Here is a 17,227-nt window from a genome sequence, read left to right on the forward strand (position 1 = left end):
CAACAATCAACATTTTGTAATATTCTTTCTTAACCCTTCATCTGAGGCAATTTTAGGAAACAGGAAGGCTTATTTCTCTCTTCCAAAACCAACATATATTGAAAGGGAATAAATGTACAACTGGATCAATTAAATTATTTGTTTGTTGCCAGTCATTCATCATTCATTTGTAGTTGTCAAATGCTATCATTTATAATCACAACTAGATTCCCTGAATGTCCTTCTCTCATTTGTAAACTTTCTTAACTGTATGTTCAAGAGAGACCATTCTTTCTGATCGTATCTGTTCTCTGTGTTGATAAAAATACATTTTTTGGTGTATTTAGAAAATGATTTGAAGTGTTCCTTTCTGTTTATTTTCTGTCTTTTTATGTTCAAATGTTTTCTGTCACTAATACTGATGCTAATGGGATGTGTGGTGAGCGTTCTGGCGCACTATGGCTGCTGTCGCATCATCCAGGTGGGGCTGCACATTGGTGATGGTGGAGGGAAGTCTCCATTACCTTTAAAGCGCTTTGAGTGGTGAGTCCAGAAAAGCACTAGATAACTGTAAAGCAATTATTATTAATAATACTGGGTGCCAGTGCAAATGAGTGTAGTGCTGAATGATGTTAACGTCTCTTCTTTAAAATGAGACAGTGGTTTTGTGATGATTATTGCATAATGATAAAATTCTATATTCTTCAGTAATTTACCATCTGATGACATAAAATCTTCATTCGGATATGTAATATATGGATAAGATAAACAGTGAGCTTTATTATTTTTTGAATGTCTTATCTTTCTGACAGGATTAATAACTGAACTGCACTGAAAACTATGCTTTTTGATGAAAGGTGAGATGAACTAATGCAAAAGTGTAGCTTCTATGTCTTCTCTGTCTGACTGAGACCAGTAAACATCATACTCTTTGCCAGGAGGTCCCATCCCTGTTAGACACCCACTGTTTTTTCCAGCTGATCTCTTTCTATAATTCAATACTTAAACAAATAAGTTACTCCATAAGAACCTTTGTAAGTTTTTTTTCCCCAAAACTGGAATTATGAAACACAATAGCTGAAAAAAGAGTTCAAACTATTCCAATAATCAGATTAAGGGCTCAATTATGTAACTAGAATTTAACTGGAATTAAAATCAGAAGTTATGTAGGCACTCATTGACTGGGGTTGGGAACCCCTGCTCTACAGTATGTGAAGCTGAGTGATATATGATTGCTATCGCTGGTTTTGTTATTAAGTGGATTATAATACAAATACAAAAATGAACAGTAAAGAGCCAGTCAGACTACAGGGATTCTTTAATATTAATTTATGTTATGATAGTTACATGAAATTATGCAGAACCTGTTAATGATATTAATTCACTGATACTGATATATGTATATAGTCATCCACAACATATTCAGTTAGAAATAACACATTATGCCATGCTTATGTCACTTGGAGGATATCTAAAGTTCTGATCCTTTGGAATTCACTGGAACAATTTTTCCAGTGAATTTCTCACTGCCTTCAAATTTTGCTATTAGCTATGTTGCTGTTTCACTTGGATTGTCAGGGTCGAAGGTCATGATTTCCATGTGGATGAGACCTGGAAAAGAAACACAAAGATTATTTCACAGGTGTCTTTACTGCATAGAATTCATATAATCTTATTTCATTGTTACACATTGCACTGGGTTAAACTTGTATTCTTAAACTAGAAAAATTGAATAAGAGACAAAATGGTGAAGTGAGAGCCTTTCAATGATAATTAATGCATTGAAAATGTTACATCAAAAACTTAAAAAATTGGAATATAAGTGGTATTTCCAGCTTCAATATTTAAGATCATGTGTGCATGCTATTCTATGCTGTACACTCAGTCAAGTACGTCTGAGGAAACTCACCAGAGAGCCCAAGTGGCTCCAACACATGGTATATTATATACAGTACAAAAATAATGCAAGGTAACATGTAGTGCTGAAGCAAAGCCAAAGCCAATAATAAACTAGAGCTGATAACATGCCCCCTACATTTGGACATTACATACAGAGCTTTTTAACACTGTTTAAGTGACATCACCAAGTTCAATTTTCCCCATCTTAGGCCATCAGAAAATGTGTCTTTTCCAGTGTAGAGTGTAAGAGGTGTTATCCAGAGAAAACAAATATGAAATATAGCCCTTGCTGAGAGTAAGAAAATATCAGGAAAGCAGAAGCCCTGCACTAAAAAAGTTGAATAAAATCTCTTAAAGGAGGCGATATAATTTAGTAGCCATGCTTTTGGGAGATACACAAATGCCTAACATAGATTTGAAAGTTCAGCCTCAAAACGAAAACGAAGGAATGATCTGAAAAGTAATATTTAGCTGTATTGCCACAGTTGCATAATTAGATGATAAGCACAGTATGATGTGATTTCCTTTTTAGCTTTGTGCCTTGCTTTCAAATGCCGAGATCTGTTAAGCTCTTGGCGCCCTGTGCAGCTTGTGCCAGAGAACCAGGTCTGAGAGTGCTGATGCTCACTCTTCCACTCCCCCACATCCAGCTCCAGGCTCTCGAAGGAGTCGTCATAGGGCGGGGCTTCAGGCTCGCTCTCGGGATCGCAGAACTCTGCCAGATAGGGGTGAGAGAGAGCTTCCTTGGCAGTCACCCTCCTGTCAGGGTCCAGGAGCAGCATCTTCTCCAAAAGGTCCACCACTGAGAAAAGAGTGATGAAAGAAAAGGCCTGTAAGACACCTTTTCTGAAGGGCCACTCGGTCTTACTTATCCGACTTGATTATTTGGACAAAACTGTAACGGGGAACTGCTGTCCCAATTTCTCAGACCGGTATTTAAATGTAAGTAACAAAATAAATTCGCTGACGTTCTGGAAAAATGTAACGAATTCCGAATTAAACACAAAAATCAGGAACTTTGTGAAAGTACTGCAATTCGCCAAGTTGTCACAAATCCCTGTTCTCACCAGGGGCAAGAGCAAGAGTTTGTGCAAATTGCGACTTGAAGAGGTCCTTCCTGCTCGCTAGCCACCGCAATGACTGATATAAAGGCACATTTCACAGCAGAATTGTTCCAGTGATCTGCAAGCAGGGTAAACGTAGTATTTGTCGGCAAAACTGTCTCGGAGTCGAGAGCAATAGTTCTATTGGATTAAAAGTGATGTATTCACAAGCCTGCTTGTTTACAATGCAATAGGGTAACATATAAGGTCACCATAAGTCGTGTTGCCTTGTTCTGAATTGTACAAAATGTCACTGCTCATACCTGGAATTGTTGTTTATTTTGTGATGTAAATTAAAGGTTTTACACATTATATTTTACTTTTATTGTGGTTTGAAACACCCTCATCAATGCTGATTTTTTCTATCCTGAAATATAAAAACAGCACTGCAGTTCCCCTTTAAAGTGGAATCCGAGAACTCAGTTTGAGCTCTTTGTTCCAGATCTGCCTCTCTTTGCTTTTTCGTGGAATCAAAGTACAGTACGAACACGTTTTTACCAGTGCAGAATGTGGGAAAGCCTGGACCTGAGAGTCACAGCCCAGCGTGCCATCCAGCTCACCCTCAGATCAATTTCTAAACGCACAAGCAAGTTCTGATCAATGTAGTAACTTGAAAGGCTCAGTTAAGTCAGATATGTTGAACTGAGGTTTCTTAGGAGCAATCCACTGTGGGTAATTTCATTTCAAATGACTGCCAAAACAAAAATTGGTGGAAATGTTTAAAAAATGTATTTAGGTGTGACACACGTTCCTGCTGGATTGGGTCTCTCCAGGACCAGGTCCAGTGTTACGATATCCAGCCCTTTTTGAAACACAAAGATGGGGGAAAGAACAGACTTAAATACAAAATGGCACAGATCATGGTCTGTCAATCCCATCGATCCCTTGTTTTGTGCTTCCCATCAGTGAAATAAACTACCTTTCCTGTCCATGTGTGGAAATACGGCTCTGAAGTTCCTCTTCTCTTGGTGTGGCAGAGACTGGACATAGCGTCTAGCCTGTGGAAACCAAAATGATGGAAATCTTGTTCTGTGTTGCTGTTTCAGGGGTTAGTAATTGCACTCTATTAACGTTACAAATGTTGCCGGCTTCTAAAAACAATAAAAATAAAAAAAGAATTTAAAACTTAATCGAAATACTTAATAAGAGTTTTCTTCTAAACATCTTTATGAGCTACAATTAAAAGAACAGTTTTCACACAAACACTGCTTATCATATAGCGTATCTGCAGCAGAACCATTTTTGGGTAGTAATATATTAGGAAAAAAATTACTATATGGGGACTTTGTTAAAAAAATACGGCAATGCTAAAAGGAAAGGAATTATCAGGTGAAGGAAGTCCTGAGTTCTCCTTTAATTCGAATGAATGAAAATGAATTATGAGTTAACACAAAGACAAGTACATCTTTACTCTGCATCTTCTCCACAAGGGATGGGTGAGGTGATCCTGTCAGGTTCAAAATTCTTTTTAGCTGGTCAATGTCTGATCTGAGAATTAAGGAGGAACATCACTGGTGGTGAAACACAAAGTTCTTTTCTTATTTTATGCAAGGGCTAGGTAATTACAAAAGATCTTAGGGCAACCATGTGTAAGATATGTTTAACCTCTAAGGTAAAGGATATACCAAAGATCTGAAGTAGTTCTGCCTCCACTCCAATCATATTGTTAGCTTTATTATTTGTACAAATTGATTCAATTTTAGACCTAAACCGCAATACAGAACCTGCTTTACACGGAGGCAATCACTGGGCCTTGGACTCCCACAGAGTTATTTTGTCCCTTTGTGGTTTTTGATTTTTCATCCTCTGTGAATTATGTTCTATTTTACTATACCTGTACATAAAACATCTAAAGTACTGTACATATTTCTCTTAAGTGCTTGGGGGCAATCTGTTATGAAGGTTCGTATAAGAAATAAAGATTGATTGCCTGTACCTAATGTCAGTCATGTCCCTTACTTTAACATATTACTTTGTATTAAATATTTAAATCTGTTACCTTGCTATGTGCTGAATCCTCAGGCTTCTTAAGCTTTTGTATTCTGCACTTTGTGTGTGTGGGACTTCCTCTGTTCACTCTGCCTAAAATCCTCGACCAGGCCTTTATCCCTCTTAACCTGGTAGGTTAAAGCCACTTTTCAATAAATGTGACAGAGAGAAAAGGGAATATAGAGAAGTGCTTTCAGCTATCTGCAGGATCTCCCAGTTAGCCATCTTGTGCCGGGGAAAGACAGACAAGAGTCCAGAGAATGCAGACAGCATAGAGGTCTTAAAATGTAATTACTTTAAATAAAGGATACAATCATTTCCGGGAAAAAGGACCTCTCCAGTAATCATTTCAGCTAGAATGCACCCAACCGACCAGATATCAACTGTAGGGGAGACCCAAGGTGAACACTGAAAAGGAGCTCTGATCAAGGTTAAGTGCAAGGATTTTTTTTTTGTTTTCAGCTCTTATTTTTTGTGTTAAGGATTCATTGAGGGTAAAATAGACTATTCAACTTCAGATGGCACAGATAACCCGAAAGGAACTGTTCTCCTATTGACTGCTTTTATGATCTGAAGCTCCCCTGCACCCCCACAATAGAAAAGATCAGTCATGAAAGGATTGGAATTTCCCACTTTACTACTAAAACGTTCTCTTGCTTTACTGTCTGCATTGCAATCAGCTCTTCTTCCCACACAGGGTAAGGCTACCTGTGTCCACCACATTTCTGTCTCCAGGCTTTGTTGTAGAAGTGGAAGTAACACTGTCCACTTTTATGGTGGTATTTCTTGACTCTATTTAAGTTTCAAAGCAGAAGCAACAGTTTTATATGTCACACTAATGGATTTTAGAATAAAAATGAATTCGTGTTGGAATAAAAAGGTCATAAAAAGTAAAGCTGCTCCATCTTGCTAAGGATAGCACAGCCTGCAACCCCTAAACCATTACTGAAAAAATAATTATCCACTCTAAGCAAAATCTGTAAAAAGTACATTGGAAAATTAAGGTAATACTCACCAGTTTGGCTGTAGTGCATCCAACTAAGAACAACCTCTGGAGCTCGGTACCAGCGAGTCACCACATACCCTGTCATCTCACTCTCTGTATGGCGCGCCAGGCCAAAATCTAAAATCTGTACCAAGGAGGATGGGAGAAGAACCATCTTGAGGTCAGACTGTATGTATGCATTTTGTTTCTCACTCTCTCTACTTGAAACCTGAAAAATCCATCATAAACTGTCAAAGGGAAAATCATTACCTTCAACTCACAGTTCTCATTCACAGCCAGGTTACTGGGTTTGAGATCCTACAACGAGAAACATTGAGCAAGTAAAGCAATTTTTTGAGAGGAGGCACATCTTCTCAAAATGTAGCCTTCTTCCAGTTACATTTGAGTAACGCAACATTGAAGAGGTCTATCACAACAATACTTGCAATAAGGCTTTCATTAACAGTGAGGTTTAACCCTCAATTTTAATTATCCTGATGGCTCATAAATGTTATCACTTTTGTATCAGTTTTCATGTGGGCTGTAACATCCCATCTCTTCTGCAAAACAGCGAGACATTGTTCGCAGTTTTTTAAAGATTAAACATTTTTTATTTCTTTTGTCTTAGTGTTCCAAATATGAAGCAGCTAAATTAGACATTAATGAAAAAACTCTTCTTGGTAAACTTATCACAATCACATATCTGACTAGACGACAGTATACAGTATGTGTCTAAACTTCTCCCTGCTGTGCTTAAAGTGATAGGGAATTTATTAGTTTCACTTCTAAAGTGTGATTTACAGTACATGTACCATATATAGACACATTAAATGTACAGCAGACATATACAGTGAAGTGCTACATCTATAGTCTGAAAAAATACATTTTTATGTGATGAATCAGATCATTACCAACTAGCAATAGCAAAATGTTAGGTTAAACTGCCTTAATGCACAGGAAGTCAACTCCAGAATTCTGTAACTGGGCAGAAAAATACCAAATGTGATATGGCTAAAAAGTAAAAAATACATCTAAAGACTACTTACAGTATATGCAACATAGTACAAGCTTATAATCACCTGATTTAGAGATCAGAGCTCCAGTGGTAGCATTCTGTGCATTACAATAAGATCATGTTTTAACATTTGTAAAGGATTCACTATTTTTTTTTACTTTCCAAAAACAGAATGTAAAACTAAGGTATCTCTTCAAAGTAGAGTAAACAGACTCTCATATTACTAAATCCATGGTGTCTAGTGCAATTAAAAGTTATGGAATCAATCTATCCCAAACAGCGTATGAAACCAAAATGATAAAAAAACACTTACCCTGTGCACAATCCCAGCAGAATGAATGTACTGCAAAATATGAAGAGAAAACATCAAACAGACAAAAAGAGACATGTCTATTTCTTCATAGTCTGTATAAGCTTTTAAAATCGTTTTGCAAAATTAATTAATTTTTCCAATGAAACACCTTATTCATACACTACCCAAACAAAGTACTTTTTCTAACCCGGCTCAAGAAACCAATGTCTTTGGAAAATAACCCTGTAATTCAGTTAAAAGGTGAAAATAAGATGCACACCTTCAGCCCACGGAGCAACTGGTAGACGAGATAGGTGACTATTTTATCTGTCAGCCTCCCTTTCTTCATGATGTGACTCAGATCCTGTGCCACAAAGGGCATCACCATATAGCTGGAAGAGAAAGAAGTGCTAAGGACTAAGAAAAGATTTTAAAATATCTTGCTCCCACGGTGTCAGTATTTTTGCTTCCTCCATAGTAGTAAGTGTCACAGTCCAAGCTATTGTTTTAGTAATAAAACTGATCTACCTGACCGTTCTTTCCAAATCCGGGGAATTTTTAAAAATGTGCTTTGGAGAATGCCATGTCAGCTGTACAAAGCAAAGTAGCAAAAATGATTCCAACTAGTCTTTAATGGCACAACAGACTACACAGCAAAATTAGTTTTATTACTTTACTTTTCAACATGGAATAAACCTCTACATGTTCCTTTACATAAAGAGATGTCTGCAAGTTCTTCTACTCCAGAACTCCAGAAGATACAAATACAGAAAATACCATTCTGATTCACATAAACTACTTCTGGCCATATACTGTATATCCAAAGCTGCTGATGAACTGTAAGATATGTAGGAATACAACACATGTGAAATGTATATAAAAGGTAGTCTTAAGTGATTATTCTACTATGAATCTCAGGTTCCAAATGTAAACATTATAATTATTGAAAATGCAACTGAAACTAGAACAAACACAGAATTAGTATACCCTGCAAGTAGAATGCATGGTCTGGGGGCTTTAAAACATGTTAGCAATTGTCCAAATGCCTGTAATCACCTCTACCTGCCTCAACAAGTAGCACATTCTGACACTGGAATGCAAAGAGACTTAACTTACAAGGTCTGGAATTTTTCAAGTGATGGATCAGGTGTGAAAACACTGACGAGGGAGATCACCTGCAGAAGGAAAGACACAACTTTCCATTTAGAGAAAATAATTAAAAAAACAAAAATACTGTCTTTTAAATTTTAAAAGAGAATTTATTTTTAACCTATACTTCAATAAAAGGCCTATTTAGTCTCTCTTTGTAGCATATTTCAATGTGTGTAGTGCCCTGGGGTTCTGGAAATGAGTAGTGTTTAAAAGGGGACTCTAATGACATTTTGCTTACAAAAATTTGTGTAACAGATCACACTCATTTATTTTGTCAGCTGCTCAGTGATGTATACACCATATGTAAAAGACACTATGGATATTATGGAAGTGGCTTAATTTATATTGGGAGTTTTAAGAAGTGGTTACCAAACTAGAGCATACATTTTCGTGTTTGATATGCCTGAGGAGGCGGAGCTCCCGATATGCTCTTTTGGCATGAGTGAGGGACTGGAAGGGCCGATACAGCTTCTTTATCGCTACTTTCTCCTTGGTCTTCTGGTCTATAGCCCCGCTACAAGACAGAAACACAGACCACAATCATTTCACACAGAGTTGTGTTCAAATGCTGATTTAGGTAATGCTGAGCTTGAGCTCATAGCCACTTGATTGGTGACTATTCAAGAACACACACATAAAATTTAAATCATGAGCACAGTTTGCAATAGTTTTCTCTGGCCTGCAATGTTTAAACTCTGTGAAAGTAATGGAAACTCTTCTTTTGAATAGCAGTAGCAAACCTCTTAGGTCTGTCAAACATGATGTATTTTCAATTATTTTAAACTGACCAGTCTCAGGTGATCTCCAGTCGGCATAATATTTGCTTTATGCACAGTTTGAAGGATAATGGAAGTTTCTGAAAACAGTATTTAAATGTGAGGTGTCTACTCCTTGTCATGGAGGTTGGTATGCCTACAGCAGAGGTCCTCAAGGGCTCATCTTCAACACGTTTTATAGGTGTCTTTAAATATCTCGCATCTCAAGAACAAGAAAAGACTTCAACTTGACCAATTAAGCAAATAGTAAGTTCAATTAGGTAATTCAGAGTTAAGATGAAATCAAAATCAGAAACCTTTCGGCAACCCTACTATGCAGGACTTTGCGCACTCCTGGTTTACAGATTTTCTTTCCAACTCAGTTGTTAACAACTAAAGCAGCAGCCATGACTCATTGAACTAGTCCAGTCTAAGAACTTCTGCCAGCTCTTCAAGTGCTGTAGGACCAGGATTAGACAGCCCTCATTTACAGGGTTTAATTCTGTCTTTAATCTTGGATAAATATTTTCACATATTGTAGATAGGGTTCTAAGAATCTGTATACTAGATTCCTGCTTCTAAGTTTCACACTAATGTTACCTGGAGTCATCTGTAATCTCTTCCATATAAATTAGTACTCAATAAGGCAAAAGCTTAGCTTAACGTTTTAGCTTCAGTGTGTAAAAAAAAACTGTAAATGAAGCCATCAACTACAACATTTTGTACAGGGACTCAAAAATATTTTAGAAAAAGTTGTTGAATAATATAAAGCTTGGTAAACTACACATAAAAAAGGTATCTAAAAAAGTTAACTAAACCACTGCAAGAAACATTCAGGCCCAAACTTTCTGGAAAAGTTTGGGCTTGAATGGTTTTTGCAGTGGTTCAGTTTACTGAACCTATCTAATCTATAGACCAACTAAATTAAAATGTTTATGTTCATATCCTTAACCCTTTTCTCACACACTTTGATGCCTTAAAAACCGATAAGATAAGAATAACGGCGATGATAGACATCAGCTTTCATTTATTTGCTCTTCATAGGAAAAGGTGCAATTATATAAACATATTTGCATAAATACCGGATAATCAGAACAAATTACTCAAAAGGGTAGCAACCTGAAAGAAACAGGCAAAGTCAATATTCATTGAACAGCTTGAGTTCGTTATCTTATCTGAAGGTATTTAGCAAAATGACTAAATCTTTGATTTATGTCTAATTTCGATCTGTGGATTACAGAGAACATTCATGGTTAACGCTACTAGGTAAACTTTACTTTCTTAACTTGTCTTGCGGTTGTTAACACCGTACAGACTGTGAGTACAATGTTTGCACATCAAAAGTGACGTCTTATGTTTAAAGAAGAATGTTTTTCCAAGGAAAGATTTACGGAGCCGTTTATAGTTTCGTGTCGTCTTTGCATTCGACATGAGGACTAGGAGTAGTGGTGCTTATTTAAACTATTCGGCTGCTATCAACTGCTTTAAAATATTTGGCCTCGGGACCAAAGCTTCTGTCCTAACCTGTTCCAGCTTGTAAAAACACAGACCACAGTCTGATGCCAGTTCGTTGCTTCCTTGGTATTACATTATTTTTAAACAATTCTGAAATAATACGTTCTACAGACAAATGAGAGGAAAAAAATACATAATTAAGCACAGTGGGTCATTATAGAAACACATACCCTATTCGTCTATTTATCTCTGCAGAGCTACTCCAACTCACCGAAAACTGGATCCAATAACAGACGTTTATAAAGGGGGGAGGGAATGTATTTCTTGTTCATTCCAAAAAATAAGGGTAAGAAGGAATGTTAAATCTGATCGTATATACAACATAACAAAATGTTTTTGGAGCGATACATATCCATGCCATATTAAAACCAAAACGTTACAGTATCGTAATAATAACTTCTATGGTACTGCCCCATCATGCGTTACATTACCAGACTGTTCCGTATGCCCCAGAACCAACAGGTGTGAGCCCAGTGTATCTGGTTGGCACTTCCCAGGTGGTTTTCTGAATTTCTTCTCTGCGAAATCCTTTCTTGACCGGGGTCGCCATCTGCCCTTTCACCGTCGACTTTTGTTTGAGACCAAGTGTTCCAATACTTTCAGTCTTGCACAGTCTGTATTACAATGTCACCCAAAGGTAGATCTACAAACAGGTAACGCCTACCTCCCACCTCTTCTCTGGAGTCCCGTTTGTTATCGGAAAGTTTTTTCCAGTAAAATGCTGCAGGTATCCTGGGCGTGAATGGATCCCTTAATTTAAGATCAGTTAAAGAAGGCAAACTCTTCACAGTTTTGATGCATTTTTAATTCCCAAACGGGATAGTTTCGTACTGGACTTGTCATATTATCAATTCGGTTTACACAATTAAGGCAGTAAATTGCACATTGCAGAATTGCTTAAATAGTGTTGATCTTATTTTATTTGTCTTCTTCTTCTGTTTCTTATTCTTATATTAATACTTCGTGGCAGAGCCAGGAAACGATCCGAGAGTCACATGACAAAAACATACGTTTCAGCAATACATTTAGAACTCTTTGAGCAAACTGCTTTACAAGCGCTAGGTAAAAATAAAGTGTATTTCCCTGTGTTATTCCGGCTGCTGTTATGTACCGAAGCCAGCAGATGGAGACAAAGCATCATGTTGATTTTGACAAGCGTAATCAGTAGACAATAATATGTTCATCATTCCTCTCTAACAATTTTAGATTAACCCATCATCAATCCCATGTAACATGAGGTCTGTCAGGCCTGTAGAAAAAAATAGGCATTTATGGATAGAAATAAATATTTAAATATAATTAAATGTGACAAAACCGGATATTTAAATCTAATGAAAAGTGGTTCTTTTGGTACACATTTGTTCATTCATTCTCGATTCTGTAGCTGACTGACTACAGAGTGAGTTTATCTGGCGCCTTGACATTGCACTGGTACAACTGCACAGTCATGCAGTGCTCTTAGTGTCTATACAGACATACAGTCAAGATGTGGTATTTTCCACAATTTGGGGGTTTACTTATATATGTCTGCAGAGCTCTGTACAACTGATAAAACGTCAATTTGTAATGTTACAGTGGATCTGTTTTGCTGTTTTCTAGGTCATTATACTATGTTTCTCCTGACAATACATACTCAAATGAATGAACTGAGTTAAAATTAAGACTTGACTTTGTAGTTGCAGTATACACAAAAAGTATCACATCCGTTCACTGAAATAACTGGTCTAATTTGTCAGTGTCTCTGAAAAACCATCTGTCTGACCATATGACCAGTCTGTGAAAACTATGTTATACCATGAATTGAGGTCAGGACAACATATTGATTGCTATACCATTCCACAAGGTCACATACTGTAGCTAATATTAACTTTCGAATACTGTGGGGTTAATTCATTTCTGCTCTCCACACAGTTTGACAGTTTGAGTGTTCATATTTTTTACTGATTTAATTTTCTAACATCGATTCAGCACTTGATGTGGTATCTTGCTTACTTCACAGGCCCCTATGAAAACACTGAGACAAACATCCAGGTAATAGTTCACAAAACCAATTGATAACACCTACAAAAAGGGGCTCTTTACATGCATGTAGTATTACACCAATATTTTTTCTTATTATTACAGTACAGAGGATTTGCATAATCAATAATACATGTTCCAAATATTTGGCTTGCAGGGGGCATATATTTCCATTTTTTCAAATCAAAACAGTCTTTTCTCAATTCTGTTGGGTTATCCATAGCTTTGCCTTTCATTATCACATCAAATGTATTATTTTTTTTATCATTGTGGCAATTAAAATTACAAGTACAAAAAAAGAGAAATGTCTCTTGCTGCCTTGCTGTATTGTCAGATCTGTCTGTCCCTGAGTGAAATAAACTCAATGAATTCAGAATTAACTAAACTTTATATTGAAGATGATTTATTTTTCTCACTCTTATTCCTTGTTCCAATGAGGTAAATTAAACCTATTAAAAATGCACATGCTCCTTTGATTATGAGATACATTATACACATATGTTTATAAACAAAAAGAAGGTCTTCTTTGGCCTTGAACATTTATTATTTAGCCCTTTTAACCTTTCCCTGGAATAATTTCCTTTTCCTGATCAAAATCTGTGCAGAATACCAAAAGAAAGCACGATCTTGAAAATTGTTGAACAATTACCTCTCTCTGATGATGTAGTATTCATTATAGGAAGCTACTTTTCTGAAAAAAAAAAATCTGATCATTTTTACATGACTTAGCTAAGTTAAAAAAACAAACAAAAATAAGATCTAACTCCCTACTAGGACTGTAAAATAAGCCTTTGCTAGTGAAAGAAATCTGTGTCAAATGCAAGAATCAATTGCACTGACCCAGACACAGAAAATAAATGCATGATACATCATGCATATGCTTCAAACCATAATAACTTTGGAATAATTATTCCGGAGGTGATAATCCACACATAATTTTGGAATTAAAGGATCATAAATATTTAGTCCTTAATATTGTGTTTGTCATCTATGTAGGATATTTAGGACAAAACCTTTGTTTTTATTCCAAAACTATCTGGACAAGTTCTGTTACCTTGAAAAGGTACAAGGGGTCTATAAAAAGATTTATTTAAATGCAAGTTATTTATGTGTGAGGAGCTAGTGTACATAGGCTTTTTAAGATTTTCATGTAAGAGGCAGACAGAATATGCTGGCGTCATGACAATTTGAATACCCATATTGTTCTCCTCTTGGTGGCAAAGATCAAAGATCCATAAGTATCTCAAAGTCTGGTACAATGCAGTTCTAGATCAGAATCACCTCTATTTCCACCTGAGTGCTTCTCATATTGCCTGAACTAATTATAAGGTTAATTTGTCAAAATTTACCAGTTTCTTTTTAATTCCTCATTGTTTACAGCTATCCTTAAAACATCTGTTGAATGTGGGACTTTCAGAACCAGGACTGTACATCACTGCAATTACAATTCAATGACGTTTTGCTGTGTTTCAATCTCATTGTAGTAAAATTCAGTGTGCACTTCCTCTGTATATAACTGTCCATTGGAAAACTTGTGTGTGCTCCAGGCAGACTCCTGACAAAAATAAAAGTGCAATTTCCATGCTAACAGGCCCAGTACAAATGTAAATTGTCATGCAATACTCCTGAAGTAATTCCACTGGATGTAGCATACAGAATGCCGCCTTTTACCTACTGAACTGTAGGTATAATCTAAGGTAGAAAAGTGGAAAGACAACTCTCACAAATGCATCATTTACTTTTAAACTCGATGAAGTGTTGAAACTAAGGCAAAGTGCACAAAACAAAGCTGGTCTCCTTTAAAGTACAGTTTGTTACTGCTCCTCTCTCTCTGTGCCCCTCCCTTTCTCTCTGCCTCTCTCTTGCTATTAAAAGTTGAGTTTATATTCTGTGTGGCCAGCAAGGAGCTGGACTGAAATGAATGAGGTAGTGTTCAGTGTATGAATGTAGCATGCAATGACAGACAGGCTTGCTCATTCACACAACCTCCCCAGCACCTCTACACTGCTCTGAATGCAGGGCTGTGCTTAGACGGGAACCAGATTAGAACTGAGGGTATGAATAAATACTACTCTTTTTTTCCAGGCTTTTCTCACACCCTTCATTCTGTCCTTCTCTCTTATATAGGAGTTCTCCTAAACATGCAAGCCAATTTGAGCACTAGCTAAAAAAGAGGGGTTATCTGCATTGCTGAGAAAAGGACACCAGGGACTGATCTTTAAAGCTTAATTTAAAAAAGAAGATCACCTCACTGGAAAGAAGCTCGGATTTGCAAGGTTTTGCTTTTGTTTTGGCTTTGATGCAGTGCGCACCCTGGATATGGAAATTGTGCAGGCCTTTCAGCAAACTGTCCTTTCATTAGTTAGAAAGTAAAACTAGAGGAGCTGTTAAACACCGGTCAAGTGGAAAAAAAAAAGAAAACATAGCTTCTGTAGTGTAATTTCATGCAACAAAATAATGGACCAGTGGCATCTGTTCTTACTATCTCATTACTTTAAGTACAGCTGTAAATATACCATCATGGACCAGGTGATTTTGTATAATTTCTGCTCCTGCAACACTTCAGCCTTAAAATGCAGGCTTCAGGTGGTACACAGATGCTGAACAGAACAACTGGAAAGATATTATCTCAGAGACAATATTGTGTTACAGCTAAAGCACAATTTGCGGTCATAGGTGATGTGTGCCTTGTTACTCTTTGGAATGTGTGACTGCACTATACTGTGATAACATTTCTTACCGTAATACGTGCCTGTAAAGACTGTGTGGTCATCACACCCTTGACAATATATACAGTGAGTATAGAAAGTCACCACCCCGTTTCAAAATGTTCACCTTTGGTTGCCCTAAAGCCTAAAAAGAAGATAAATAAAATCAGACTTTTTCCAGTTTTATTTACAAATTGTACAGTACCTTGCAACATCCAAGTGAAAAAAGAAAGCAATAATTCATGAAAAAAAGTAGAATAACTGGGTTAGATAAGAGAACATTCCCCTGAGTTAATACTTGGTGGAAGCACCTTTTGCTTGAATTACAGCCTTGAGTCTGTTTGGATACATGTCTACTGACTTTGCACACCTAGAGAGAGGCATATTTGCCCATTCCTCTTTACAGAATTGTTCAAGCTCAGTCAAACTGCATGGTGACGGTTGATGGACTGCCCTCTTCAAGTCATTTCAAAGTGTTTCGATGGGAATGAAGTCAGGGCTCTGACTAGGCCACTCAAGGACATTCACCTTCCTGTCCTTCAGCCACTGTATGGTGTTTTTGGCGGTGTTCCTTGGGTCATTGTCATGTCTAAAGGGGAACCATTTTCAACTTCCTGGCTGAGGGCTGCAAGTTTTCATCAAGAATTTGCCTGTATTTTCCACCATCCTTCTTCCCTTCTATCCTGACAAGTGCCCCAGTCCCAGCTGAAGAGACACCCCCACAGCAGGATGCTGCCACCACCGTGCTTTACTGTAGGAATGGTGTCCTTTGGATGGTAAGATGTATTGGGTTTTCGCCAGATGTACCATTTTGCATTCCGGCCAAAAGGTTAGATTTTTAAGGTGCTTTGTAGCAAAACATAAACGAGCCTTGATGTGGCTTTATTTAAGGAGTGGCTTTTTTCTTGCCACCCTCCCATACAGTCCATCTTTGTGGAGCGGTTGTGAGATTGTTGTCACGTGCACACATTGACCAGTCTTTGCCATAAAGGCCTGTAGCTCGTTCAAAGTTGCCATCGGACAACATTTCAGAGTGTCATACAACAAAAGGTACAAATTTTGAAAGGGGGTGGTGATGTTCTATATTCCGCTGTAATGTAGTACAGCGTGGCAGTATTATAGTGTAGTGAAGCACTGTCAAGGTACAGCAATATGAAAGAAAGTTATAGAAAACTAGTGTAAGAAGTAGAGGAAATGTTAAAAAAAGTGTAAATTCACTGTGGTTAGTTTTCATAAGGGACTATGTTGTGTGATTATGCACCCCTTTATATGGTAACTTAAATGCACTGTCTGAAAATGATTTATGTCTTGTATCAGCACAAAGCGAAACTACAGGGAAGAGCACGTGAAACTGATATCCTGTCTTATGTAAAGGGTTGTGGGTGTCTATAGCCGAGACTGGGTTAATTACAAAAAGGAGCTTCTTTCCAGTTCTGCTCAGATAGTACCGTTGAAGCATTATCTATGGACACACGTTTCTATTTTCTTTATTACATAATATTTTTGTTCTGCATTACCGAAGGACATTTTATAACCAGTCTGTACTGTATTGCGAGGACATCAATTACAAACCATGACACAAGCAGGATATTCCGACAGTTTTCTGTGGTGGGATTTAATTGCTGTGGCATATCCATTCAAATGTGATTGAATCGCGTGAATGTAACTGTCATTTCCCTCAAAGGTGATGCCCACATCAAGATGGGGTCAGCATTTGTTGTAATCATCAGCTGGAAACCGAAGATGTATTTAGTGGTGTTAACTTTATTGTTGTGTAATGTGTAATTTACGTTTTCGTAATAAGAATTGAATGCGT

At 37.2% G+C, this 17,227-nt stretch overlaps 1 protein-coding gene across 1 annotated transcript; it reads right to left on the minus strand.

The window, feature by feature from the left end:
- Positions 1–1,279: 1,279 nt before the first annotated feature.
- LOC102685390 (mitogen-activated protein kinase 14A) lies at positions 1,280–11,466 on the minus strand. Its single transcript, XM_006631084.3, has 12 exons — positions 11,116–11,466; positions 8,799–8,928; positions 8,379–8,437; positions 7,543–7,654; positions 7,284–7,313; positions 6,226–6,273; positions 5,986–6,100; positions 5,282–5,353; positions 4,385–4,464; positions 3,901–3,979; positions 2,507–2,680; positions 1,280–1,590 (listed from the first exon to the last, which is right to left on the minus strand). The coding sequence occupies exons 1-12, from the start codon at positions 11,232–11,234 to the stop codon at positions 1,529–1,531; spliced, it is 1,080 nt and encodes a 359-aa protein (XP_006631147.1). The 5' UTR covers positions 11,235–11,466; the 3' UTR covers positions 1,280–1,528.
- Between the last annotated feature and the right edge of the window lie 5,761 nt (positions 11,467–17,227).

The sequence above is a fragment of the Lepisosteus oculatus genome, chromosome 4, assembly GCF_040954835.1.
Source record: "Lepisosteus oculatus isolate fLepOcu1 chromosome 4, fLepOcu1.hap2, whole genome shotgun sequence".
In the NCBI taxonomy this organism is placed as follows: Eukaryota; Metazoa; Chordata; class Actinopteri; order Semionotiformes; family Lepisosteidae; genus Lepisosteus; species Lepisosteus oculatus.

What these genes read in the sequence shown, in the direction of transcription:
- LOC102685390 (XM_006631084.3), bottom strand. Translation starts at nt 11,234, where the DNA reads ATGGCGACCCCGGTCAAGAAAGGATTTCGCAGAGAAGAAATTCAGAAA. An exon ending in GGCATATCAAACACGAAAAT is followed by an intron (nt 8,438 to 8,798) that starts GTATGCTCTAGT and finishes TTCCTTCTGCAG; the next exon opens with GTGATCTCCCTCGTCAGTGT. An exon ending in CTGCTGGGATTGTGCACAGG is followed by an intron (nt 6,274 to 7,283) that starts GTAAGTGTTTTT and finishes TTCTCGTTGTAG; the next exon opens with GATCTCAAACCCAGTAACCT.